The 24,765-nt window shown below is 46.8% G+C and overlaps 1 protein-coding gene across 6 annotated transcripts in view; it reads left to right on the top strand.

Moving 5' to 3' along the window:
• The window catches only part of LOC118706551 (cytochrome P450 4F3), a 30,998-nt gene extending 21,384 nt beyond the window's left edge, over positions 1-9,614 (top strand). For 5 of the 6 annotated variants that reach the window (XM_036415963.2, XM_036415965.2, XM_036415966.2 and 2 more), the window contains 8 exons: positions 1,420-1,541; positions 2,695-2,965; positions 3,306-3,372; positions 3,563-3,692; positions 7,843-7,976; positions 8,058-8,122; positions 8,284-8,366; positions 8,989-9,614. In XM_036415963.2, the coding sequence (XP_036271856.1) occupies positions 1,420-1,541; positions 2,695-2,965; positions 3,306-3,372; positions 3,563-3,692; positions 7,843-7,976; positions 8,058-8,122; positions 8,284-8,366; positions 8,989-9,196 (1,080 nt within the window). In that variant the 3' untranslated portion in view covers positions 9,197-9,614. Of the gene's footprint in view, positions 1-1,419; positions 1,542-2,694; positions 2,966-3,305; positions 3,373-3,562; positions 3,693-3,808; positions 3,973-7,842; positions 7,977-8,057; positions 8,123-8,283; positions 8,367-8,988 lie in introns of those variants that run through there. The other variant, XM_045573590.1, reaches the window with a different exon arrangement.
• The last annotated feature ends 15,151 nt before the right edge of the window (positions 9,615-24,765 follow it).

A 24,765-nucleotide genomic window follows, 5' to 3' on the forward strand; every position in this document is an offset into this window, starting at 1 on the left:
GGTAATGATAAAGATTGAATAGTGGCTTTCCCCCCCCATAACATAACATCTTAAAACTCATGGATTTGAAAAAAAAAAAATTTGTTATTGCTCATGCGGTGATGGGTCAGTTGAGTAGTTCCTCTTGTCTTAGCTGGAACCACACAGTGTCTGTGGTGATGGCTGGGTTCAGTAGACAGCTCTGCTGATCCAGGCTCAGCTCTGTCACATGTTCGGGGCTTAGCTTGCTGTTGGCTGGTCTAGGATGGCATTTGCCTCTCATTTTCTAGTAGGCTAGCTGACTAGGGACTGCATTCCAAGAGAACAAGCAGAAACATGTAGTACTTGAAGCCTAGTTTTAGAATCAGCACATCATCATTTCCATCTTATTCTATTGGCTGAAGCAAGTCCCACATCCAGCTCAGATTCCAGAGGTTCTCCCTCCTAATGGAAGAACTGCAGTGTCTCATTGCAAAGGATGAAGAGATAGGGAGGGACAAAGAATTGGAAACTTTTTTTTGCAGTCACTTGCCTCTGTGATAATGATGAAGATGATAATGATAGCTAACGGTTACTTCACACTTACTGAATACAAAAAAATGATGAGCCAATTCCATTGCATATGTTGTATAATTTAATTTTAACAACCATGCGAGGTAGAGATAATTATTATGACCACTTTACAGGTGATGGAACAGAAGGTCAGAGAGATTAGGGAGTTGCCCAAATTCACAAAGCTAGTAAGTGAGCTATGAGTGGTGAATCAAGAATTTTAAGTTAGCCTGACTGAGTCAATGATTGAGCATCAACCTATGAACCAGGAGGTCCCAGTTCAATTCCCAGTCAGGGTACATGCCTAGGTTGTGGGCTTGATCCCCAGTGTGGGGTGTGCAGGAGGCAGCTGATCAGAGATTCTCTTTCATCATTGATGCTTCTATCTCTCCCTTCCTCTCTGAAATCAATAAAACAATATTGAAAAAAAGAATATTAAGCTGGTCTGTCTGACACAAAAACAGGTACTCTTAAGCTTACTGAAGATTTGACAGTTGGAGCCTAGAGAAGGACAATGATATTTAAAAAAATATATATATTTTTATTGATTTCAGAGAGGAAGGGAAAAGGAGAGAGAAACATCAATAATGAAAGAGAATCATCCATCGGCTGCCTCCTGCACGCCCCACACTGGGGACTGAGCTCACAACCCGGGCATGTGCCCTTGACTGGAATCAAACCTGAATCCCAGCCAGGGCAGGACAATGATCTTAAACCCAAGTGTCCTGACTCCCAGCCCATGGGGTCACTCCCACTCAAGTCTGGTCCTCCTCGGGGATGGGTGCCTGGGGCAGAGGGCCAACAGGCAGGGTCTGGGGGCTCCATCCAGGTGGTTGGGGTTGGGGAAGGGCTCAGGGGAGCCCCAGCTCGATCCCTTTCTCTGTCCAGGCCAAGTGGAAGCGCCTGGCCTCAGAGGGCAGCACCCGCTTGGATATGTTTGAGCACATCAGCCTCATGACCCTGGACAGTCTGCAGAAATGTGTCTTCAGTTTTGACAGCAATTGCCAAGAGTGAGTCTCTCCCCAGAGCCTGGGAGCATGCACCAGGGGCCAAAGGGGATGGGTGGAGGGGGATACTGAGCAGGGCAATCCTAAGGGCCTTCCTGGAGGAGGTGGTTGGACATAGAAGGACAGGGGGAGGGAAATGAGAAAGAGCCATCCCTTCAGGTAGATAGACCCGTTCGCTAAAGGCCAGGAGTCTGGAATGAGCTGCATGTGTGAAACAGTGAGGAGACATCTTGGAAATGAGGTTGGAGGATGTGGCAGGGGCTGGATCTTTTTAAAAAATATATTTTATTGATTTTAAAAAATATATATTTTATTGATTTTTTACAGAGAGGAAGGGAGAGAGATAGAGAGCTAGAAACATCGACCAGCTGCCTCCTGCACACCCCCCACTGGGGATGTGCCCGCAACCAAGGTACATGACCTTGACCAGAATCAAACCCAGGACCTTTCAGTCTGCAGACCAACGCTCTACCACTGAGCCAAACTGGTTTCGGCTATTTTACTGATTTTTTTACAGAGAGGAAGGAAGAGAGATAGAGAGCTGGAAACATCAATGAGAGAGAAACATTGATCAGCTGCCTCCTGCACACCCCCCACTGGGGATGTGCCTGCAACCAAGGTACATGCCCCTGACAGGAATCGAACCTGGGACTCTTCAGTCCTCAGGCTGGCACTCTATTCACTGAGCCAAACCAGTTTTGGCAGGGGGCTGGATCTTAATGACATTCAAAAGCTAGGCAAATGGGTATGAACTTTAGATATCCCGAGATATCTAGGGATCCATGGGGAGTGTTTGAACAGATGAGAGTTGTGGTCAAAGCTGAGCTTGGCCATCCGTGTCTAGAGGTGACTGACTGTTCTGCAGACACAGGATGCAAGGAGACCATGGACAGGAGGACAGAGCTTGGTGGAGAAAGGGGGGCATATCTGAGAGAAACCGGAATGGGCTGGGCCAGATATTGCATCGGAAGAGAGGAGATGAGCGTGATTCCTAAGCTTTGCCTTGGGGTCTCGGACACGAGGCAGCTCACAGAGACAGAAGCATGTTTGGAAGGCATCCTTTTCTGGAGTGGACGCGGTCTTGGGTTCTGGCTTGGGAGGGCCTCCCAGGGTTTCATGTGTGTTAGGAGCTGCTTTTTCTGGCCCGGCCCTGCAGGAGGCCCAGCGAATATATTGCTGCCATCTTGGAGCTCAGTGCCCTGGTGACAAAGCGGGCCCAGCAGATATTCTTGCACCTGGACTTCCTGTACTACCTCACCCCTGACGGGTGGCGCTTCCGCCGGGCCTGCCGCCTGGTGCACGAGTTCACGGACGCCGTCATCCGGGAGCGGCGGCGCATCCTCACGAGACAGGGTTCCCACGCCTTTCTCAAAGCCAAGGCCAAGGCCAGGACTCTGGACTTCATTGATGTGCTCCTGCTGGCCAAGGTGGGCTTCTCTGGGGTCCGAATTCAAGAGGTAGAAAGGACATTGACTTCAAATGTCAGACGAGAGAGCTCGGACTTGAAGCAGAGGGCACCGGGGAGCCACGGAGGGTGCTTGAGGAGGGGGAGGAGGGGGTCAGAGAGAAGCTGTAAACACGACGGTAGGAGGCTGTCTGGAAGGAGAACGCAGGAGGCAGGAGGCCAGAGAGAGAACACGTGTGGGGTGTGCTCTGGAGATGAAGAGGGAAGCACCCTGTGTGGACGATGGACCTCCGGGGGCTATTTCAGGTTAGACACACATCCTCAGGGCCCGTGTGACTTGAGGCATTTTGTCCTTTCTCAAGGATGAAAACGGGAAGGGGCTGTCGGATGAGGACATCCGAGCTGAGGCTGACACCTTCATGTTTGAGGGTAAGGGTCCTGGTGTGGGATTCCAGCGGGGGAGGGGTCTCTCTATCCCAGGGACCTGGCAGGTGGGTTCTGATTCACCCCACCCTGCCCGATCCTCCCCACCCTCCCCGAGGGCCTTACTATGAGGGCACGGCCCACCTTCTGGCGCTGCGGTAGCCCAGAGACCCCAGCCCGTCTGACCGCCTCCCAGGCCATGACACCACTGCCAGCGGCCTCTCCTGGGTCCTGTACAACCTCGCGAGGCACCCGGAATACCAGGAGCGCTGCCGGCAGGAGGTGCGACAGCTGCTGGGCGACCGTGAGCCTCCAGAGATAGAATGGTGAGTGCGGGTCCTCCTGGCCCCTTCCTGAGCCCCTCTGATGGGCTCTGCCCCCAAAGTGGGGGAGAGGGAAGATCTCTTTGCAGATTCTGTCACCACTGTGTCCTCCCATTTAGTGGGAACGGAAGCAGAGGCCAGAGGCAGGGTCTGGTACCCAGCCTTGATAGCAGGGAAACAAGTTACAGGCTTTTGGGACAGAAAGATCTGAGTCTGTCCACATTTATTGCCCCACGAACTTGCTAGGTGACTTCAATAAAATCAGTTTCCTTTTCTGAAGGCTGCTTTTCGCCTCTGTAATGCACGCGCAATTTCCCCCCCAAAGACCTCAACTCCCCTTAGTTTTTGCTCTTTCTTTTTGAACCCCTCACTTAATCATCTATTCCAGGGATTCCCAAGAAATCTTTAGGGGGAAAAGTTACCTATGTTTTTATTCAGCAAATACGCCCACACCACCTGTCCCTTCCCAACTCAGTGTCTGGTCCCACCTGAGTCCTGCCTGGGCAAGGCTGGGGCTGGGAGAACAACAACAAATATGAATTCACCACACTGAGTGAACAGAGCTCCTGGCCAGGGGGACAGCTTGTGGAAAGGCCAGGCAGAAGCAAGCAGGAGTGAGCCTGGCATATTGGTTGGGGGTTGGAAGGAGGTGGAGGTGGCTGGATCCTTCTGACATAGAGGGACTCCTGATGGGGCTGCCCTGGTAATGGGAGCCCCGCCTTGGAGTGCTTTGGAAACTATGTTAAGGGTGACCAATGGAGTGTTACTTCAATTCTTTGGGAAGTCAATCCTATTTAATAAAAGAATAATATGCATATTGACCATCACTCCAACACACAAGATGGCTGCCTCCATGTGTCAAAGATCCTGTCCCCATGTGGACACAAGATGGCCACCACAAGATGGTCAGCAGGGGAGGGCAGTTGAGAGGGACCAGGCCTGCTAAGGGAGGACAGTTGGGGGGTGGGGGACCAGGCCTGCAGTGGAGAGCAGTTTGAGGTGATCAACCCTGCAGGGGAGGGCAGTTAGGGGTGACCAGACTGGCAGAGGAGGGAAGTTGGGGGCAAACAGGATGGTAGGGGAGCAGTTAGACATCAGTCAGGTTGGCATGGGAGTGGTTAGGGGGTGATCAGGCTGGCAGGCAGAAGCGGTTAGGGGCAATCAGGAAGGCAGGCAGGTGAGCAGTTGGGAGCCAGCAGTCCTGGATTGTGAGGGATGTCCCACTGCCCATTTAGGTGGGATTGGGCCTAAATGGGCAGTTGGACATCCCTGAGGGACAATCTCCTCCCCGCACGAATTTCTGACCGGGCCTCAAGTATTGGATAAAAGGTAAAAGTGGGCAGGGATGCTACTATTAGAGTCTCATTGGTCAGGCAGCGGTAGCCACCTGCTCAGTCATTGGCTAGGGACTGCCCAGGTAAGTGTGGCCTTGGTGTGAATGCTGCAGCAGGGCCCAGAGACCCTATAGCTTGAGGCTGTCAGCTATCTGTAAAGCAGACTCTTTCCTGAAGGGCGAGCAATGACTAACATAGGGCAATGGGGAGCCATGGGAGATGTTTGAGCAGTGGAGAGACAGGCCAGATGTGGGCCTTAGAAATATCTCTCTGCAGCTACAGAGGCAAACTGGAGGGGACGAGCCAGGCCCTGGGGGAGAGTCTAGGCCAAGGGCTGAGGGATGGAAAGGAGATATTAGACGGGAGGAACATTTTTGAGGCAGTATCCTCAACTTTAAGGCTTTGCTCAGCACAGCAGTCCCGTGAGGTGGAGAAACGTTTTTCTCCCAACATCAAAAGATTATGTACTTGGTGAAATTCAAATAGTACAAAATGGTTTACAGTGAATATGAGCCTTCATCTCTTTTTCTCTCAGCTTTATGGAGATATAATGGACATATAACACTGTGTACTATAATAGTAAGTTCAAGGTGTACAATGCAATGATTTATGTGTATACTAGAGGCCCAGTGCGTGAATTCATGCACCCATGGAGTCCCTGGCCTGCGGGATTGGGCTGAAACCGGCTTTCTGACATCTCCTGAGGCGTCCTGGATTGTGAGAGGGTCCAGACCAGGCCAAGAGACCCCACCGGTGCACAGCTGGGGAGGGATGTGAGAGGTTGGCCAGCCTGGAGGGACTGGGGAAGGACTCCCTGGCTCCTCTTGCTCAGTCTTGATTGGCCAGACCCCAGCAGCAAGCTAGGGTGGAGCGACTGCCCCCCTGGTGGTCAGTGCACATCATAGCGAGTGGTTGAGTAAACCTTAGCATATCATAAACATACTATTCTTTGATTGGTTGAACCACTGGCCAGTTGACCAGACACTTAGCATAGTAGGCTTTTATTATAAAGGATTACACAATAGTACAATAAGTTGGTTAACATGCTCATCACCTTATATAGGGAGTAGATGAGGATCTGGTTCGTTTCATTTCCACATCATTGGTTGTCTGAGCACCTTCTATCAAACATCCATGTATTGCCAGGGAATTGTGAGGTCTCCTTTACCAAGTGCTAAATTTTCACTTATTGATTTGTGGTCTCTGAGCTCTCTGTTCTGTCCCATGGGTGTTTCCTTGTCTTGCAACAATACCACACTGGTGGTTTTAAAAAAAAATTAATTTAATTTTTTATTACTGCATTTTTATGATGGATTTTAATATCTGGTAGGTTGAGTTCTCTTAATGAGCTTTAATTCTTTCAAATTGAATGATATAACCAAGTTCTCCAAAACCACAAGTAAATTTTTATCTGATTGCATGAAATATATTGATTCATTTAGATGGAATGGACACTTTCATAGTAGGTCGTCCAACCTTAGAGTGTGGAGTGGATCTTAGTTATACAAATAATCTTCTAAGTCCATCATAGAGAGATGTGCTAAGGTAATGATATAATTTAAAAAGCTTCTTGCCGAAACCAGTTTGACTCAGTGGATAGAGCGTCGGCCTGCTGACTGAAAGGTCCCAGGTTTGATTCTGGTCAAGGGCATGTACCTTGGTTGCAGGCATATCCCCAGTGGGGGGTGTGCAAGAGGCAGCTAATCAATGATTCTCTCTCATTGATGTTTCTAACTCTCTACCTCTCTTCTTCCTCTCTGTAAAAAAAAAAAAAAAAAAAAAAAAAATCAATAAATTGTATTTTAAAAAATAAAAAGCTTCTTATGCAAATGTACTAATGTTTTTAAGAATACCATATGAATGTTGTATTTTGCTCGGAAATGGTTCTAAAAATACCAGCCTACATTGTCTTTATTATTCTTATTCTTTTTTTTTTTTTAATGTCTTTATTGATTTCAGAGAGGAAAAGAGAAGAGACAGAAACATCAATGATGAGAGAGAATTACTGATCAGCTGCTTCCTGCACACTCCCCACTGGGGATTGAGCCCATAACCCAGGCATGTGTCCTTGGCTGAAATTGAACCTGGGACCCCACAGTCCAAAGGCTGAGGCTCTATCCACTGAACCAAGCTGGCTAGGGCTGGCTAGGGCTATTCTATTTTAAATAAAATTTTAAATTGATTTCTCAGAGAGAGAAAGGGTCAGGAAGAGAGAGAATCATCAGTGATGAGAGAGAATCATTGATCAGCTGCCTCCTGCACACCCCACACTGGGGATGAAGCTCACAACCCTGGTATGTGCCCTGACTGGGAATTCAACTGTGACCTTCTGGTTTATAGGTCAAGGCTCAACCACTGAGCCACACCGGCTGGGTCAGCCTACATTTATTTATTTATTTATTTATTTATTTATTTATTTTTTTAAAAAATATATTTTATTGATTTTGTACAGAGAGGAAGGGAGAGAAATAGAGAGATAGAAACATCGATGAGAGAGAGTCATCGATCAGCTGCCTCTTGCACACCCCCTACTGGGGATATGCCCGCAGCCAAGGTACATGCCCTTGACCGGAATCGAACCCCGGTCCCTTCAGTCCCCAAGCCGACGCTCTATCCATTGAGCCAAACCGGTCTCGGCAGCCTACATTTTCTTTAGCAACTTTTGTGATTTCGACTTTCTGATGCTTACATCTGTGGTTCACCTGGAATTTATTTTGGTCTAGGAGTGAGGTGGAGAGGAGTATGGTGGTGGTGGGGGGGGGGCAGGAGGGATGGGGTGCCTGGTTTTGCCATGAGTGAATAACTGTGTGGGTTTTTAGGGACGACCTGGCCCGGCTGCCCTTCCTGACCATGTGCATCAAGGAGAGCCTGCGCCTGCACCCCCCGGTCACCGTCATCTCCCGCTGCTGCACCCAGGACGTCTTGCTTCCTGATGGCCGGGTCATCCCCAAAGGTGCTGGCCGTGAGAGGGGGAGAGAGTTGGAGGTCCACCAGCCGGGACCTCGTTCTGACCGCCCTGTCCTCCCCCGCATAGGAAACATCTGTGTCATCAGCATCTTCGGGGTTCATCACAACCCGTCAGTCTGGCCGAACCCTGAGGTGCTGCCCCTCCCCCTTCCATCCTGGGACCTGGTGATGGGGAGGGGTCCTGACCCGGGACATCAGACACGCCCCATTTGTTGTGTCCAGGGGCCTTTTTTGGGGATGTCTGGGTGTCCCGAGAACCCCCATCCAGCACGCCTGCCCCTCTCCGCCCCCAGGTATACAACCCCTTCCGCTTTGACCCTGAAACACCCCAGAAGAGGTCACCTCTGGCATTTATTCCCTTCTCAGTGGGGCCCAGGTGAGCCAGCGGGTGTTGGGGTGGGGTGGGGGTGGGGTGGGGGTGGGGGGTGGCCTAAGGATGGTGAGGCTCCGCAGCTGTTGCCTGGGGTTTCCAGGAGCTCTTCCTCCTTCTTCTTCTTCTTCTTCTTCTTCTTCTTCTTCTTCTTCTTCTTCTTCTTCTTCTTCTTCTTCTTCTTCTTCTCCTCCTCCTCCTCCTCCTCCTCCTCCTCCTCCTCCTCCTCCTCCTCCTCTCCTCCTCCTCCTCCTCTCCTCCCCCTCCTCCTCCTCCTTCTCTTTCCTCTCCCTCCTTCTCCTCCTCCTCATCCTCCTCCTCCTCCTCCTCCTCCTCCTCCTCCTCCTCCTCCTCCTCCTCCTCCTCCTCCTCCTCCTTCTTCTTCTTCTTCTTCTTCTTCTTCTTCTTCTTCTTCTGTAATGTTTTATTTATTTTATTATTATTTTTTAAATTTCTTTATTAAGGTATCACATATTTGTCCTCATGCCCCCATCCCCATCCCCCACCCCTCCCCATTCATGCCCCCACCCCCCTGTTGTCCTTGACCACTGTAGCCCCCTTCTTTATCCCTGACGGCGGCAGTGGGGTCCCGGGCACCCTCTGAGCCCCCCCTCTCCCTCGCCCACAGGAACTGCATCGGGCAGACGTTCGCCATGGCAGAGATGAAGGTGGTGCTGGCGCTCACGCTGCTGCGCTTCCGCGTCCTGTGCGACGAGGCCCCGCCGCGCAGGAAGCCCGAGCTCATCCTGCGTGCAGAGGGCGGCCTGTGGCTGCGGGTGGAGCCGCTGCGCGCGGACCCGCCCCGACCCTGCACACAGCCCCTCGCAGATTCCTAGGAGAAAACCCAGCTGTCACCACCCCTGCTGCAGCCTCACTGAGAGCCAGGGCTGCGGGGACCCAGGGCGGGGGCGTGGCTGGGTGGAGGGGGCTGGTGTCTCTAGCAGACCACAGGGCCCACACCAATCGAACGGCGGGTTCTCCCTGAGCCCACGCATGGACTTGATAGCTTGGGTAATGGGGAGTCCCCGGGAGGTGTTTCAGCAGGAAGGAGCCAGGCGGAAGGACGGATCCACGGGGCACATTTGGGGCCCTGAGTCACACAGGAGGACCCAACGTGACACCACGCACACTGGCCATGCTGACCTCAGTTCTGACCTCCTAACATACCCAGGCCTTTCTCAGGATCCTTCCCAATGTCTCTGTGGTCACTCTGTTACACTGTTTACTTCAACAGAACAAGCCTGATGGCTTTATCCTTTGTGTCTGATCATTGCCATAACCGTATCTGTTATGTTGTCCGTTGTTTCTGCTGGTTTTCAAGCATAGGGTCAGTATTCTTGTGTGTCTAGTTCTCTTTTCCTGGATCGTGGCTGTCATATTCGAAATAATATTGGTAGAATTTGGAGGAGGCAGCTTTCTGTGAGAAGAATCCTGGGAGCTCTGCTGGTTGAGGATTATCTTAAAGGAGAGGCCTGGTGCACAAATTTGTGGGGTCCCTCAGGCTGGCCTGCGGGATCTGGCCAAGACTGGCTCTCAGACATCCCTCGAGGGGTCCCAGATTGTGAGAGGGCGCAGGCCAGGCTGAGGGACCCCACAGGTGCAAGATCATGCAAGATCTGGGCAGGGAGGGAGGAGGGAGGCAGGCCAGCTCCGGAGGTACCTCAGGAGGGCTCCAGGGCATGTCTGGCCTGTCTTGCTCAGTCCTGATTGGCCGGACTCCAGCAGCAAGCTAACCAGTCAGAGCATCTGCCCCCTGGTGGTCAGTGCATGTCATAGAGAGCGATTGAGTGCCCTTAGCATATCATTAGCATATTATGCTTGATTGGTTGAATAGATGACTGGACACTTAACATATTAGGCTTTTATTATATAGGATGAAGTTCAAGATTTTTATGCCCAAGGTTACTAAGGCACTTGCTGGTTCTTTCATTTCTGTCTGCTCTCACCCTAAGAGGTGTAGTTTTTTGAGATCACTATGTAAGGAGAGTCTTCTTACAATTTCCCCAATTTCACATTTTCCTGACTTGGGAAATGCTTCCAGAACAAAAGTATAATTGATGTTCATTTTATCTCTAGGTTTCCATTTTCATCTAGCAGTTTCTTTATACTTCTTTACCATCTTTTCATGCCATTTATTCATTTAAGAAATTGAAAAAATGCCCAGCATTAAGAGCTGTTTTTTTAAAAAGCGGATCCAAATAACCTGGCTTGTCATTAACAGAGACAGAGAGAAGTCTCAGTTGGGAGTTTGAATAGTCAGGATCCAGCTATTACTTCGGGGTGATAGTTGTCTTTGGGTGTATGGAGTTACAGACCACTAAAGCCCACGTCGAGATTTAAGGGAGAGGGTTGCACGTCACCCCAAGATGCTGGACCTTGAGGCAAATGGAGGGAGCAGGTGGATGGAGTTGACTCCCTTGGGAATGTTGTGTGTTCCTTGTATAGGAAGAATGACACACAATGGATGTTTTTCTTGTTGTTGAGGATATTTTTTTCCATTGATTTTTAGAGAGGATGGAGGAAGGATAAGGGACACAGAGAGAAACATCAATATGAAAGAAACACATCAGTTGGTTGCTTTCCTCAGACGCCTTGATCAGGGCTGGGATTGAGCCTGCAATCCAAGTGTGTGCTCTTGACCAGAATCGAACCCTTCGTTCTTTGCCCAAAGCTCTAACCACAGAGCAAAACTGGCTAGGGCCACACTGCATGTTTTGATAGTCAACAGGATGGACTGTGTCTGAGATGGCTAATTGTGTATCCTGATATCCACTTCCACCCTCTTGGAATCCCTAGTTTTTAGCCAGGTGGAAGGCAGGCTGAAGTATAGGTTATTGCTGAAAGCTTTTCTTGAAGCTGGATTGGTTAAATGGCCATGTCCTGTTCCATATGGAGAAATCAAAGATTATGTGGTCATTCTGGAAGCCTTAAGAGAAATCTGGAACACTGTCTCTACCCAGTCCTCCACCTTCCTCCTCCTACTGCATAGAGCCTTGACGGGGTGCTGGAGCTTCATCTTGGATCATGAGGACAGGACGACTCTTTAACGAAGGTGGAGCAGGTAGCCGGAACAGTCAGGGTCTGATGACCCTGGACCCACCACACCCCAGAGCTGTGCTCCGAAGGTCACAATCCCAGCCTGCTGTTTACTAGCTGTTTAGCTTGGGGAACAGCATTTCTCTCTCTAAGTCTCAGTTCTTTTACTATCTCTCTCTATAAAAGCCTAAATGACCACCCAACCAACCAGGGGGCAGATGCTCGACATAGGAGCTGCTGAGCTGCAGTGACTTGGCAGCTGTGGTTCTCAGGTGACAAACCTGGAACCAAAGAGGAAGGAGCCTGATTCCAAGGTGCATCACCTGAGAACCACCCTCTCACAATCCAGGACCCCTCGGGGGATATTTGAGAGCCAGTTTTGGCCCAATCCCTGCAGGTCAGGCCAAAGGACCCCACCTGCCAGAGGGACCCTGGTCACTCTGCAGATGCCCTTTGAGCCCTGGGGGAGGGATGGCAGGAGGTTGGCTCCAGGGCACATCTGGCCCATCTCTCCTAGTCCTGTCCCACTGGCCATCTTCTAATTTTTCCTTTCAATGTGAACAAATCTGTGCACCGGGCCTCTAGTATAACATTAGCCACTTGATTGCCCTGTTGTGGAGATAGAATAATTAAGCACAACAACACGAGGAGTCATTATCTGGTAAGCTCCAGTCCTTCGTGAGGACTAACTTCCTCCTTTTCTTCTCTTTTTGCATCACATTCCAACATTTTAATCCTTTTAAAGTCATAAAAGTTAAATTTAAGTTTTTGGAAATGTGGCAACTACTGGTAAAGAAAACTATCATTAGAAAATTCAGTAAATTTAAAATACCTGTGGCTATGTCTGAGAAATTACAAGTCTTTGATGTGAAGCTGGTCTGCAGTTAGGAACTGGAAAAAGCACTTTTCTTCCCCCCCCCCCCCCCCCAAAGATGCATGACCTGGACTTTATTTTGTCCTAAATGTCCTGGGAAATGGAGGTCTCATGGGTCTGCATGTGAGAGGAACATGGAAGGGAGGCGGGGCGAGCCCTCCTTCAGCACCTGGAACAGTGACCGCCCCAGGACTTGCTCCTCTCTGGTGGGTGGAGGTGGGGGAGGGGGTTGGGGGGGTGGATTCCAGGATACGAGTGTCAGAGCTTTTCAGGGCCCACAGATTGGGACATAATAGGCTTACTGGCTGAAAGAAAGAAAGAGAGAAAGAGAGAGAGAGAGAGAGAGAGAGAGAGAGAGAGAGAGAGAGATTAACACTGCAACATGGAATGATCAAATATTTAATATAATCAAAGCTGAAAAATCACATCTTTTCTTTGCCTTTTTGTCCTTAATTAAAATATTTTTCTTATTCCCATAATGATACATTTTCATGGAAGAAAATACAAATAGAAAAAGTAAGACATAAAAATTATATTCATAGCACTAATCCAACCGTGCCAAAATAATCACTGTTAACATTATCTAACATGTATTTATTACATCTATACATGTGTAATCCTTATACAAGTAAACCCTTAATTTACATCTAAACGTATTACATTTACATGTAATCTTCGGTTTAAAAATTCTATTTCATTGGAACTCAAAGGGATGCTCAACGTGACTAGTCATAAGAAAATGCAAATGGAAACTACAACGTGATCCCCATCACACTCACTAGGATGGAAAGAATCTAAAGAGGAGGAAATAACAAGTGTTAGCGAGAATGTGGAGTAACTAAAACCCTTATGTATTGCAGTGGGAATGCATGCAGCCACTATGGAAAACAGTTTGGTGATTCCTCAATAAATTTAACCTAAAATTACCATATGATCCACCAATCCCATGCCCACCTTTATACCCAAAAGAATTGAAAATGGGTGTTGAACCACGGCCAGGTGGCTCAGTTGGTTGGAGAGGACACCAAAAGGTGTGTGGTTTCAATTCCTGGTCAGGACACATATTTAAGTTTCGGGTTCAATCCTTGGTCAGGGAACCATTGGGAAGAAACCCATTGATATTTCTCTCTCACATCAATGCTTCTCTCTCTCTCTCTCTCTCTCTCTCTCTCTCTCTCTCCCCCTCTTTTTCTAAAAAATCAATAGAAACATATCCTCATTTGTAAAAGAAAGAAAGAAAGAAAGAAAGAAAGAAAGAAAAGAAAAGAAAAGAAAAGAAAAGAAAAGAAAAGAAAAGAAAAGAAACAAGAGAAATTGGATTTTGAGACAAAAGCTTGCACACGAATGTTCATAGTGGCACCATTCACATTTGCCCAGAGTTGGATATTTGGGAAACAATCTAAATATCTATGACCATGTGAATGGACAAACAAAAGGTGGTACATTCACAACCAGGAATACTGATGAATCAATGAGGAAGAAAGCACCCTGTTGGTTGTCAGGGGCCAGGAGGGGTAATGAGAAGAAGTAAGCTAATAGGGACGGGTTTCCTTTTCACGTGATAAAAACATCTTAGAGCTACATAGCGGGGGTAGTTGCACTATTATGTGAATGGACTAAATGCATAAAATTGTACACTTATAATGGTTAAGATGGTATATTTTAAGTTATGTGTATTTTATCTTAAAACAAAAAGCTATTTTATCATACTGGTACATCTTTGTTAATCTTCTATTGTGAACATCTTTCTATAACACTAAATCATCTTTCCATGACATAATAACATAAATTCTTAAGTGCTAAGTGTTCAAACCATTTTTTTATTTCTTACAAAAGATGGCATTATGTTAGAAAATAATTAATAAGTTTGTTGGTGGGAATGCAGACTGGTGCAGTCACTGTGGAAAGCAGTATGGAGTTACATGAAAAAATTAAAAATGGAACTGCCTCATGACCCAGCCATTCCACTTTTGGGAATTTATCTGAAGAAATCTGAAACATGAATTCAAAAGAATATACTGTATGCACCCCTATGCTCATCGCAGCGTTATTCACAGCCAAGATTTGGAAACAGCTGAAGTAGATGAGTGGGTAAAACAGCTGTGGGACATTTACCCAAAGGAACACCACTCTGCTGTAAAAAGGAAGACAACTCTTCTCTTTGTGGTAGCAGGGATGGACCTGGAGAACATTATGCTAAGTGAAATAAGCCAGTCAGAGATTTCACTTGTGTGTGAAATTTAGTGAACAAACTGAACTACCAAGCAAAATAGAGACAGACTCATAGATAGAGACAGGCAGACAGCTCTGTTGGGAGTAGGGTGTTGGGGGTGGGTGGAGGGATTGAGCAGAGAAGAAAAAAAGAGAGATCTCTTGGACATGGACGACGGTGTGATGATTGCAGAGGAGATGCAGGGTGTGGAGGTAGAAGAGAGCATAGAAGGGATCAATGGTGATGGGGAAAATAAAATAAAATAAAAAATTAATAAAAATATTTGACTCACTTTTCAAGAATTCTCTTCATGCACATAGATAACTGAAGCTATCACTCTCCATTATATGGAGTTACTGTCAATGAAATAACATTTTTATAGCAATAGATACACATATATTCATGTAAGAGATGGGCGTGGTTACAAACCGTTCACAGAACATGGATGGTGTGGGGACTTCTCGGACGCTGCAGGATTTGGTCTTATTAGTAGAAGTGGCGTGCTGAGAAGGGAGAATGTGACACATCAGCTTCCCCCAGAGGAACCTTGACTTCATCCTCACACTGACCTCATGGACCCAAGAGATGAATCCCCTTGCTCAAGGTCACTCAGTGAGCGAACTTGGTCAGTGAGGCTTCAGAGATCTATCTTCACTGACAAAGGATGTGGTTTTCTAGGTTTGTCTTAGCCATAGGCACATCAGGTCACGTCAGGAACCAGGCTCACTGTATGTGATGGTCAGGCGATGCCTGTATTTTAAAATGTAATATTATCAACAGGGGATACATTCACTCATGAAAAAAAAAAATGCACAGAGAAAAGCATTGGTTCTCCGGCTGTCCTTGTCTGCTCCGTTTCTTCTGAAGGTAAACACCTGTTCTTTTTGTATATGGTTTCATAGTATGTTTATGCAAAGGATGTATGTGCTTGGTTACCCTCTGCCTCATCTTAAAATTGTATGTAATTGACACAATTTACAAAAAGTAAAATTTGCTCTCTTGGGTGTATAATTCTGAGTTTTGACAAGTGCTTAGAATTGTGCAACCATCACTACCGTAGACACCCCCAACCCCTGGCTACCACTGATCTGTTCTTCATCCCTATAGTCTGATATTCTTTCACTGAAAACAATACATTTGAGATTCATTTATGCTTCGAGTCTCAATGCTTTTTTTATTGCTAAGTAATATTCTAGCACATGGATGATCCACTCTTTTTTTTTTTAAAATCAATCTTTATTGTTCATATTATTACAAAGGTTCCTCATTTCTTCCCCCCTCCACCAGGTTCCCACCCCACCCTCCGCCCCCTCCCCATCCCCCATTGTCCTCATCCATAGGTGCACAGTTTATGTTCAGTCTCTTCCTCCCTCCCTTTCTCCTATAGTAAATCTCTTTTCAGATAGTAAATCAGTTACTTAGCATTTTCTCATATCAATAATACCTCCACATGCCCAATGATACACTTCACACAAAAGACATTTCCAATAGATCAACCAGCCTCATCCAGGCCCCACCCAAGGTACTCACAGATCAACACCCCAGCACTATACTAACTCAACACATCCAGATCTAAGCCTTCATCACTTGATTCAGCAGACCCTCAAGTTCCCACAAAAGTTTCCAGCCACGTCTGAGAGGCAGCCATGGGGCAGGGGCAGGCGAGAAGCGAGCTGTTCCGGGCCTGGCTGCTCCTGGCCTGGCCTCTGTTGCTCTGGTTATTTCCACAACCAGCTGCTCCAAGTCTGGTCACTGCCGCTCCCGACCTAGTTGCTCTGGACTTGGCAGCTGCAGCTTTGGGCCTGGCCGCACCCGACCCAGCTGCTCTGGGCCCGGCTGCTTCGGGCCCGGCTGCTCCGAGTCTGGCAGCTCCTGGCCTGGATGCTCCGGGCTTGGCTACTGCTGTTCTGATCCACTTTTTTTCCACCAGTTGGAAGACATGGGGATTATTTTCAGTTTAGGGCTTTCATGAAAACAACAACAACAACAGCAACACTCTATGAATATTCTTGTACATACAAGTATTTGTTGTGCCTAGAGTGGAAGGGCTGGGTCATATTATATGTGCATGTTTGACATTAAAAGCAATGGCCCAACTGTCATCCAAGTGTCTGGGCCATTTTGAATTCTCATCCTCAATGGATGACCATTGTAGTTGCTCCACACTCATTGGCAGTTAGTGCTGTCAGCTCCCCCCACAGCTGTCTTGTGCTATGTCTCTGTGATTGCACTGTGCACCCCCTAATGATTAACGATGCAGGATATTTATTCATGTGCCTGACTGCCATCCACGTATCTTCCTTGGTGAAATGCTTGTTCCAATCTTTGCCCATTAATTTTCCTTGCATTGTTTGCCTGTTTAGCATAGATTTGGAGAATTCTTTGTATTTTTGGCATACAAGTCTTTGGTCAGATGTGTGATTTAAAAGTCTTTCACCCCTAGTCTGTGCCTGATCATTACATCATTTTAAATTTCTTTCACAGTGCACATTTAAAGAAATGCATAAAGTACAATTTGTCAATATTTTGTTTTTATGGATTATGCTTATGGTATTGAATATAAGAACGGTTTGTCCAACCCAAAATTACAAATATTCTCCCCTATTTGTTCTTCTAAAAGTTTTTAGATTTTTACATCACTTAGTTTTATGATCCATATTCATTAAATTTTGTATAAGTTATGAGTTATAAGTTGACTCTTTTCTCACATATTGTTCTAGTATCATATATTGAAAGGACTATCTTTTGTGCATTGATTTGCTTTGCATGTTTAAAAAAATCAATTGATCAATTTGGGGAGGTTTATTTCAGGATTCTTCTGTTCCATTCATTTATATGTCTAATTTTTGACCAATAACACACTGTCTGATTACTGTAGTTTTATGGTATACTAGAGGCCCGATGCACAAAATTTGTGCAAGAGTAGGCCTTCCTTCCCTCTGGCCACCAGCAGGTACCTGGGACCTGGGCTTCTCTTGCAACCCTAGCTTTGTCCGGAAAGTCATCAGGAAGGATGTCCGGTCTAATTAGCATATTACCTTTTTATTATTATAGATTGCTGAAAGGAGTTTTAGGGGTAAAATAGGCAAGTTTATAAAGTTTTAGGAATTAAGGAGTCCATGGGGGAGGAAGGTATAGTTGGTTGGGGGATTGGAGCTGCCAAAAGGCATACATTCACAGAGAACAAAAGGTGCCACAGGATAAGGGGTATAGGAAGACATCCACTCACAGAAGATAGGGACTGCTGGAAGCCAATTCCAGCATGTCATATTTACTAGAGTTTTATCAAAAGGTTGATGAAACTTGGGGGCTCAACAAAGGCTGAGTCACATATGTAATTATCTGTTGGAGTGGCTAGAGGGCACTTCCCCCAAACTTGAATAGGATGATTGCTTGCTGCCAGACAGCTCAGGGCATCTTAATCTACATGTTATTGCCTCCTCTTGGCAAAACACCTAAAGAGCTGTAGGCTATTCCCCAATCTGACAATGCTTCTGTATGCTCTACCCTTTGAAGTGTGTTATCGCCACCTTGCTGTAGGACAAATTGTGTTAATAAAAAGCAAGAAGCCGAAACCGGTTTGGCTCAGTGGATAGAGTGTCGGTGTTCGGACCAAAAGGTCTCAGGTTCGATTCCGGTCAAGGGCATATACATTGGTTGCAGGCACATCCCCAGTGAGGGGTGTGCAGGAGGCAGCTGGTCGATGTTTCTCTCTCATCGATGTTTCTGGCTCTCTATCCCTTTCCCGTCTTCTCTGTAAAAAGTCAATAAAATATATTTAAAAATAAAAAATAAAAAGCAAGGGTCTTGAGTTAAAAGGAGACCTTTAGCTCCTTTAGCTGAAGCTTCTCTGACCCCCAATACCTTTCGTCTTTGGACTCTTACTTAATCTATGTACAGCCTTTCTCCAGATTGCTAAACCTTTCTTATTGCAGGGACAAAAACCCCAGCAGGGACAAGTCACAGGGTTTGGGGAGAAAGAGGAAACAAACTTTCACAGAGGATAGAGAAATGCTGAAAAATGGGAGGAAGAGGAAAACAAATTTTCACAAGAGATAGAGAATTCTACCACTGAAGGGGGAGAGGAAGAGGGGGAACCATGAGGGTTTTGAGCTTTGAGGTTGATATTCTACCATTTGGAAGGCAGCACCAAGAAACAAAGCACTGCAGCCTTCATAAACCTTAGGGGAAAGGAGTTCAGTGGCTACATCTCCTCCCTACGTAGCAGTCTGTACTTGTTTCCAATAAATTTCCTCCCTTTTCACCTGCCACCTTTTGTCTGTGGCTTCCTTCTTGGAATCCACCTGGACAAGAACCCAGGAAAGAAACCACCCTTGCATCCTGCTCAGAAAAAAAACCACTCGACTTATTGTGAAAGGGTCATGTGAATCCTTCAATCACAGTATTTCCTTTTTAAGTTTTTTGACTACTTTAAGTCCTTTGTATTTTCATGTAAATTTTATAATCAGTTTATCTATTTCTAGGATTGTGATTGTAATTTCTTTAAACCCATAGACCAGTCTGAGGAGACTTCACATATTAACAGTATTGAGTCTTCCAATCTATGAACATTGTATGTCTCTTCATTGATTTGGGTCTTGTTGGATTTCTCTCACCCCTGTCTTGAAGTTTTCATTATAGCAATAGATACATATATTTTTGTTTTAACATATAGTTACAACTGAATTTCACTTTTTTCTGGGATATAGTACTTTTTCACCTCCAAATAAAGTATTTGCACTCAAATCTTTGCATTAGAGTTGCTTGTGGGTGACCCAAACTAAAACACACATATTTGCTCTTCTAAATTCCCACAGGAAACTTAGAGAGGGCAAGTTACTTGCCCAAGGTCACACAACTGGAGAGAAGCTCTGCTGGGCTTTAACCCCGGGCCAACTGACTCCAAGCCCAGTGCTTGTTCCCCTCCTGGATCCTCCTACTTGCTAAGGGTCAGGGGCAAAAGGGAGATGTTTCCAGCCAGTGAGATCTCTGACTTGAGGGACCTAAGCTCATAGCTGGTGGTCACATCCTCATTCTGCCACAAAATAAGACAACCATGGCAAACACAGGCGTGGAGCGGACTGTCAGGATTGTTGTTGAAGCAGTTTGCTCGTTCCAACTCACCTGATTTCCACAGCCACTTTGTCATTACCCCCCTTTTCAGGTGAGAAAACGGAGACCCAGAGAGGTAGAAAACTGCGTCAGTGCACAGCTGGTTCTGACTTGCACCCTGGCACCTGGGGTCTTTGTTCTTTTTTTCTAAAAAAAATATATTTTATTAATTTTTTACAGAGAGGAAGGGAGAGGGATAGAATTAGAAATATCAATGAGAGAGAAACATCAATCAGCTGCCTCTTGCACACCACCCACTGGGGATGTGCCTGCAACCAAGGTACATGCCCTTGAGTGGAATCGAACCTGGGACCCTTCAGTCCACAGGCCGATGCTCTACCCACTGAATCAAACCGGTTAGGGAGGGGGTCCTCGTAATTAACCACAATGTCCTCTGGCTTCTCACAGACCTACCTATTCAGTCCTACTACATGCCAGGCATGGTGCTACATTTTTCCTTTTAAAAAAAAAGGTAACTTATAATTACATACATTAGTAATTGTAATTAAGAATGCTATGAAGGTTTCTATAAGAAAAGGAAACAATTGGTAAGTTCAGACATTTAAAAATAATTTCATCTGGCTGGTGTGGCTCAGTGGTTGAATATCAACTCATGAACCAAGAGGTCACCAATTTGCTTCCCTGGTCAGGGCACATACATGGGTTGCAGGCTAGATCCCTTAAGGAGTGTGCAGGAGGCAGCCGATCAATGATTCTCTCTCATCAATGATGTTTCTCTCTCTCTCCCTGTCCTTTCCTCTCTCTGAAATCAATAATTTTTAAAGAAAATTACTTATAATCAATATTTTTAAAGAAAAAATTGTTCTTTTCTCTCCCCCTCCCATTCCATAAATTGGAGGTGCCTTTTCAGATTTTTTTGGTGCCTAGACAAACACCTGGTTTGGTCAGGACCTTCATCCTTTTGAGGAATGTAACAGCTAGGTCCTGGCAGCTATGTCAGAGGAGATTAACAGAGTTTGGCTCAGTTAATCTGAGCCAAATCTGAGCCAATCTGAGCCAATCTCAGATAGAGCGTTGGCCTGCAGACTCAAGGATCCCAGGTTAGATACCGGTTAAGGGCATGTGCCTTGGTTGTGCGGACATCCCCAGTGAGGGGTGTGCAAGAGGTAGCTGATAGATGTTTCTCTCTCATCGATGTTTCTAGCTCTCTATCCCTCCCCATTCCTTTCTGTAAAAAAATCAATTATATATATATATATATATATATATATATATATATATATGGCTTTAAGAATGGGCCATTAACAAAGGTGTGGGCCAAGGATACCATTAAGGCTAGTGCAGCAGGAGGCTGGCATCAGCTGAGGGTTGCCACCACCCCCGGGCTAATGGACCAGGAAGCGAGCTGTTCCTGGAGTACAGAGGGAGTAGCTGTAGGTGAACATGGAGGTGGCCTTTGGCAGAGGACAGATGTCATTTCCCTAATCCCTTCCGATTGCCTGCAGTGGCCTCCCACTGACCAAGCACCATCTTACTGACTCACAGAGGCGACAGGTAGGTGGCCAAAGACACCGGATGCAGCCCGCCGGCTCAGCCTGGCTCAGTGTCAGTTGTACCTGTGCCTGCAGAGGAGCTCCTCTACGTGGGAGCTCCCCTTGCCAGCTGGCTAAGCAGATACCCAAACGGGGAGCAAGATTCTGTATCTCCTTCTGCTCCTTTTGAGCAACATCCTTGGGGTCCCCTCTGTTGATTTTAAAAATATATATTTTATTGATTTTTTTACAGAGAGGAAAGGAGAGGAATAGAGAGTCAGAAACATTGATCAGCTGCCTCCTGCACACTCCCCACTGGGGATGTGCCTGCAACCAAACACATGCCCTTGACCAGAATCGAACCTGAGTCCCTTGAGTCTGCAGGCTGATGCTCTATCCACTGAGCCAAACTGATCAGGGCCCCTCTGTTGATTTTTAAGTGAGAAGCACCCTTTTCCCTTCCATGAGGATGGCCTCTGTTGACCCTCCTGAGGTCCCCCCCCGCTTCTGAGTGGTGGGGAGTGGTCAAAGCTACTTTTCAAAACTGGCACCACCCCTAAAACCCTTCCAGAGGAAGTTGATGCCAACTATGGTGGGTCCTCGGGATGTTGCGGAAGTTTTCCTTGCACCTCATTTCCCCCAAAGCCACCTGGTACCACAGCCAAGAAGCTGACAACCTAAATTTACAGACCTGGCTCTCACTGGACATGCCTGCAGGGGCTGTGTGATTTGCCCAGTTCTATTACAGCAAGTAAAACACAGCTTCTGTTTCTGGCTTGAGTGTCAGGCAAGATTTCATCACCACCTGGGCTCAACAGACATGGTTTCCGATTCCCTCAGACTCTGACCAAAATTGCCTCACCGTTCCTGCTTATCTGTGCATCTCAGCTTGTTTAAGGAAGGAAGCAAAAATGACACACTTCTAAGGCCATTTGATTGCCACAACCTGTGCTAGGTCTTTTCCAGTCCTGGATCCTTTGGGGCTGGGAGGGTGATCTTTATTCACTGCTCACTCCTCCAGGAAAAGTTTCTGACTTCCTCAGGGAGGCCCTCCTGGATTGCCCCACCCAGAGCAGCACCCCCTTGGTCACTTCCTAGCATGCCTCAGTTAGTTAATTTTCTTCATTACTGCCCCCATCTGACTTGGTCTTATTTTCTGTTGGCTTCCCTCATCAGACAGGAGCACCACAATCCAGAAACCTCATCTGTCTTGCTCATCCCAGGTCCCAGGTCCTACCACTGTGCTTAGTACAGAGTAGTTATGCAAGTAGAGTATCTTGCTGAGGGCGTGAACTCCCTGGGAGGTACACATCCACCTCTTCATTGAGTCTAGGACCTAAGGCTCAGCGAGGACAAGCGATTTGCTGAGGGTCACACCCCAAGTGGCAGAGCTGGGATTTGAATTTGGTTCGCTGGACCCAGAACTGGTTCCTGTCCATGTAAGAAATGTCCAGACTTGTAGAGACTTGTTCACGATTTTTTTTGAGCCAAAACTGACAAAAATTCCAGGGAAGTAAAATCTCGATGGACTGAGAAAATGCTCTGGAAAATGGCAGATTTACAGCTTATTTTATGCATCACCGTCAAAGGCGCAGGTGTAAGGAGGGTAACATGCAATCCATTGGTGGCAGGTTAAGGGGGAAGGAGAAAGCAAAGCTGGGAAATCTCTGGGATAGAGTAAAAGGTAAAACAGAGAGACACATACTTCTTTCACATGGGTAGGGATAGAAGAGTTAATAATTATCATTTATAGCACGTTAAGATAGTATTTAGGGAACAAGATAACAAGGAGGGTTTCTGTGAGGTTCTGGAAAAGAAGATTACTCTGACATTTCAAAGGTCTGTTTATCTTAGAGTAAAAGACAATAGGCTCACTTAAGGCAAAGACTGACCTTTTGTCAAGGAAACTGCAGGTCCTGGATGTGACTATCTGCCACAGCCTGCTTTTAGTTAAAAATTTTATGTTCATACTAGAGACCTGGTGCAAACATTTGTGCATGGGGGGGTGTCCCTCAGCCCGGCCTGCACCCTCTCCAATCCAGGACCCCTCAGGGGATGTCCAACTAACTGCCCCTTGAAATCTAGGACTGCTGGCTTCTAACCACTTGCCTGCCTGCCTGCCTGCCTGCCTGATTGCCCCTAAACCATCTACTTGCCTGCCTGATTGCCCCTAACCACTTCTGCCTGAGTGATTGCCCCTAACCACCTCTGCCTGACTGATCACCCCTAACTGCTCCCCTACTGGCCTGACCACCCCTAACTGCTCCCCTGCTGGCCTGACCACCCCTAACGGCCTTTGCTTCACTCTGCACATGGGACCTGGGCTTCCCTCCCTCTGGCCAGCCACAGGCACCCAGCACCCGGGCCGGCTTTCTCTATTCCTCTTACTTCAAAATTTTTGTAGCTTCTCACTATCCTGTAACACCTTTATCCCTGGTGCCAAAAAAATATTTCCTTTATATATCACTTTTTTTTTTTAAATAAATCCTCACCCAAGGATATTTTCCCATTGAATTTTATTTATTTGTTTTTACAGAGAGTGGAAGGGATGAGGAGAGACACAGAGAGGAACATCGATGTGAGAGAGACACATTGATTGGTTGCTTCCTGCACAGGCACCCAGGGCCAAAGATCAACAGTGCAACGATTGAAATTCCTTTGGAGAGCCACATTTTTTAAACTTAAACTCCTTCTAACGCCACTTCTTCAAAATAGACTCGCCCAGGCCGTGATATTTTGTGGAAGAGCCACACTCAAGGGGCCAAAGAGCCGCATGTGGCTCGTGAGCCACAGTTTGCCGACCACGGCTCCTGGGGATGCTGTCACCTGGGCCTCTCTGCCTGACCCCCAGGGCTCTGGCCCACGCAGCTGAGGCGAGGGGAGGTGTCTCGCCTTGCAGGCAGAACACCTGGCACGTAATAGGTTTACTTTATGTGGCGCACCTGATGCACAGAGGAGCATTTTATATGAGTAACCAGCACACAGTAGGCCTGCTTTATATAGTAGAGTGAGTACTCAGTAGGCACTCTTTATGTAAAATGTTTGGCACACAGTAGGCATGCTTTACGTGGAGTACCCTGCATGCAGTAGGTGTGCTTTATCTGGAGCTCCTGGCACTTAGTGGGCATGCATCATGGAGTGTGCCCAGCATACAGTAGACATGCTTTACGTACAACACTTAGCATATGGCAGACAGTATTTGCTAGAGTACTTGACGTACAGTGGATGCACTTTATATAGCACACCTGACACACAGTAGGCACACTTCATATAGTGCACCTGACACACAATAAGCATGCTTTTTATTTTTAAAAATATATATTTTATTGATTTTTTACAGAGAGGAATGGAGAGGGATAGAGAGTCAGAAACATTGATGGGAGAGAAACATCGACCAGCTGCCTTTCATACACCTTCTACTGGGGATGTGCTGGCAACCCGGGACCCTTCAATCTGCAGGCCGATTCTCCATCCACTGAGCCAAACAGGTCTGGGCGAAGCATGCTTTTAAAATTACCTCTCCACACAGTAGGCACATTCTGTGGAGAGTAGTTGGCACATAGTAGATGTGCTTTGTATAGAGCACCTGGCACATAGTAGGCACACTTTATGTCGAGTACCTGGCACTGAGTATGAACGCTCTTTGAGGTCTCCAGTACACAGTAGGCACACTGTACT

The sequence above is a fragment of the Pipistrellus kuhlii genome, unplaced genomic scaffold, assembly GCF_014108245.1.
Source record: "Pipistrellus kuhlii isolate mPipKuh1 unplaced genomic scaffold, mPipKuh1.p scaffold_m20_p_52, whole genome shotgun sequence".
Taxonomy (NCBI): domain Eukaryota; kingdom Metazoa; phylum Chordata; class Mammalia; order Chiroptera; family Vespertilionidae; genus Pipistrellus; species Pipistrellus kuhlii.